At 55.8% G+C, this 2,378-nt stretch overlaps 1 protein-coding gene across 1 annotated transcript in view; it reads left to right on the top strand.

Annotated features, from left to right (window-relative positions):
* Nucleotides 1-2,378, top strand: part of MROH6 (maestro heat-like repeat family member 6) — a 55,456-nt gene that overhangs the window by 30,040 nt on the left and 23,038 nt on the right. Inside the window, 3 exon segments of the mRNA XM_009334583.1 lie at nt 89-224; nt 1,465-1,560; nt 2,102-2,206. Coding sequence (XP_009332858.1) covers nt 89-224; nt 1,465-1,560; nt 2,102-2,206 — 337 coding nt within the window.

The following is a 2,378-nucleotide window of genomic DNA, read 5'->3' as shown; positions in this document are numbered from 1 at the left end:
ATTAAAATCCATTTTCCCTGCTTATCTGGGTGAAAGGCGCTCCCATAGTGCTCGATGCGTCCATGTTGCTTCCTTAACCTGGGATCAGCATCCTGGAGCCCCACCTCAGTGACCCCGACAGGACAGAGCTGATTGATACCTGCCTGGCCAGCGTGCTTGCCCTGCCACCCCTGGAACTGGTGAAGGAGAGAGATGAGAACGGAGGCGATGCCTTACACAAGGAGGTGCGGTATCCAGCAGGCTGAGACAGGCAGGGAGTAGCCCATGCTGCTCCCGTGCCTGCCTGCCTCGAGCTAGCATTGGCAGCACAAAGCCAATGCGGAGCTAACATCGGGTCGCTCACAGCCTGGCAGGGTGATACGGCTTTGTTCTGCGGCGCAGGAGCTGCGGTCACGGCTGCTCCGGGACACTGGTTTCGGGGCAGCGCACAGATGCCTTTTCGCAGTCCTGTGAGCCATCGGGTCCTGTGGCCCCAGCATCTCCCTGGCAGCAGATCAGCCATGGGAAAGGCCTGTTTTTAATTCAGCTGGGCACCTCGGGGGAAGCAAGCTGCACTGTTTCCTCTGCTCACTTATCTCTTGAAAAAGCCTGGCCCTTCTGTGCACTGATAGCAAGTGAGAAAATATGAGCTTATCAGCAAGTCCAAATGCTGCTAATAAGAGCATGAACTCCCTTGAGGGAAAAAATCAAATGATCCTGGAAACCCTGCAGGGCAGAAGGGGCCTTTACATAACTAGCTTTTGAAAGGCTGCAGCTGCTTCTCAGTTGTGGTTGAGTGCTTAATGAATGAAAATAACATGCTGCTAATGAAGCTGTTGCAGCTGCTGGGTGGCTGCGGAGCAGCCCTGTGCTCCACCGTATCGCCTGCCGCTGCTGCGGCTCCTTCAAGGTGAGCTGCAGAGCAGGAGCCTGGGGCTCTGACTGTCCCTGGCTAGTGTTTGCAGGCATCTGGCCTAAAAGTTTAAGTTAATCCTTTTCTCCTTCCCTTCCACCCTATGAAGCTTTGTAGTTTTTATTTTTTGGAGTTTATCCCCAAATAAGTCCTGGAAGGAAACTGTAAGCATCTTCAAAAGGCTCATTCAGACTGGGCTCGCTGGAACTTATCCCCAAGTGGGAGAAGGACCAAATTCCCTTCTGAAAAGTCTGCGCTGAAGCATCTGTGCTAGCATGCTCAGCTCTGGCTAGCTTGCTGGCACTCGGCGCAGACCATGGCCACCGCTATGCTGACTCCCACCATGAGCCCGGCACTTCCAGTGAAGGTGGACTTTGCAAACTGGGTTGCAGTCCCTGCTGCATTTCCCTGCTAACCTGGAGGTGGCTGCATCTTGGCACCCGACGCCTGGGAGAGTCCCACAAGCTGAGAATAGGTGCAGGGAGAGATCTTTCCCTCCTTGCGTGCCCAGGCTGGCTCTCTGGGATGAGGTGCAGTGCTTGCGTAGCCTGTGATCAATCTTTCCTCCTTAGATGCTGTATGGTGACACCATCAGTGCCCTTAAAGACCTGCTGAAGAGTCTCCTGCAGAGGAACTTGACCCCCCATGGGCTGCAGGACATGTTTGCAGTAGGTGCAGCCTGGCTTTGGTGGGTTCTTCAGGGAGAAGCAGGGAAACGGAGGTGCCTGCCTGCTGACCAGAGGTCACGAGGCAGAGACCGCTTTGGACCCCGAGTGGGAATTAGTGAGACTGGTCCTCACTTCTCCATGTGACGTGAGGTCCACTGTGACCCTACTCCCCCTCCTGCAGAGGTTGGGCACACAGCATGGCTGCGCTGGTGCTTGCCCATGCTGCCTGACTGGGGCAAGGTCTCGAGGGGAGGAAGCACGCGATGGCCCCTTTGGGCATGCCTGCTGGTGCCCGAGAAGGGTGGCCAGCACGAGGCTGATGAGGAGGTGTCTGGTAGCAGGGGGGGATGCGCACGCAGCCTCCCCAGGAGGCAGAGACCCAGTGTTGTCCTGAAGATGAGCCAGGGTAAGCTGGTGGGGTCAGGGCTGTAGTTCCCACAGCCCACACGTGCACCGTGGGTCGCTGGCTGAAGGACACCTTGGCTGCATGCGGCAAAGCAGCCGAGCTTCTGCTCTCCTTTCTGATGCTTTTCCCCTGTAGCATTTAGGCCCCTGGATCAAGTCGAACAAGGAACACGAGCGGCAGCGAGCAGTGGAGGTCAGCGCCACCTTGCTAGACTTCTACCTGAGCAAGCTGAACGTCAGCGTAAGTAAACCCAGTGCTCGAGCGTCTGTCTTCCTGCTGCTGTCAGCCTTATAGAATCATAGAATCATTAAGGTTGGAAGAGACCTCTAAGATCATTGAGTCCAACCGTCAACCCAACACCCCCATGCCCACTAAACCATGTCCCTCAGCGCCTCATCTGCACGTCTTTTAA

The sequence above is a fragment of the Pygoscelis adeliae genome, unplaced genomic scaffold, assembly GCF_000699105.1.
Source record: "Pygoscelis adeliae isolate BGI_AS28 unplaced genomic scaffold, ASM69910v1 Scaffold650, whole genome shotgun sequence".
Classification (NCBI taxonomy): domain Eukaryota; kingdom Metazoa; phylum Chordata; class Aves; order Sphenisciformes; family Spheniscidae; genus Pygoscelis; species Pygoscelis adeliae.
Note: the sequence above shows the minus strand (reverse complement) of the source record. Positions and strands in the feature narration are given on the sequence as shown.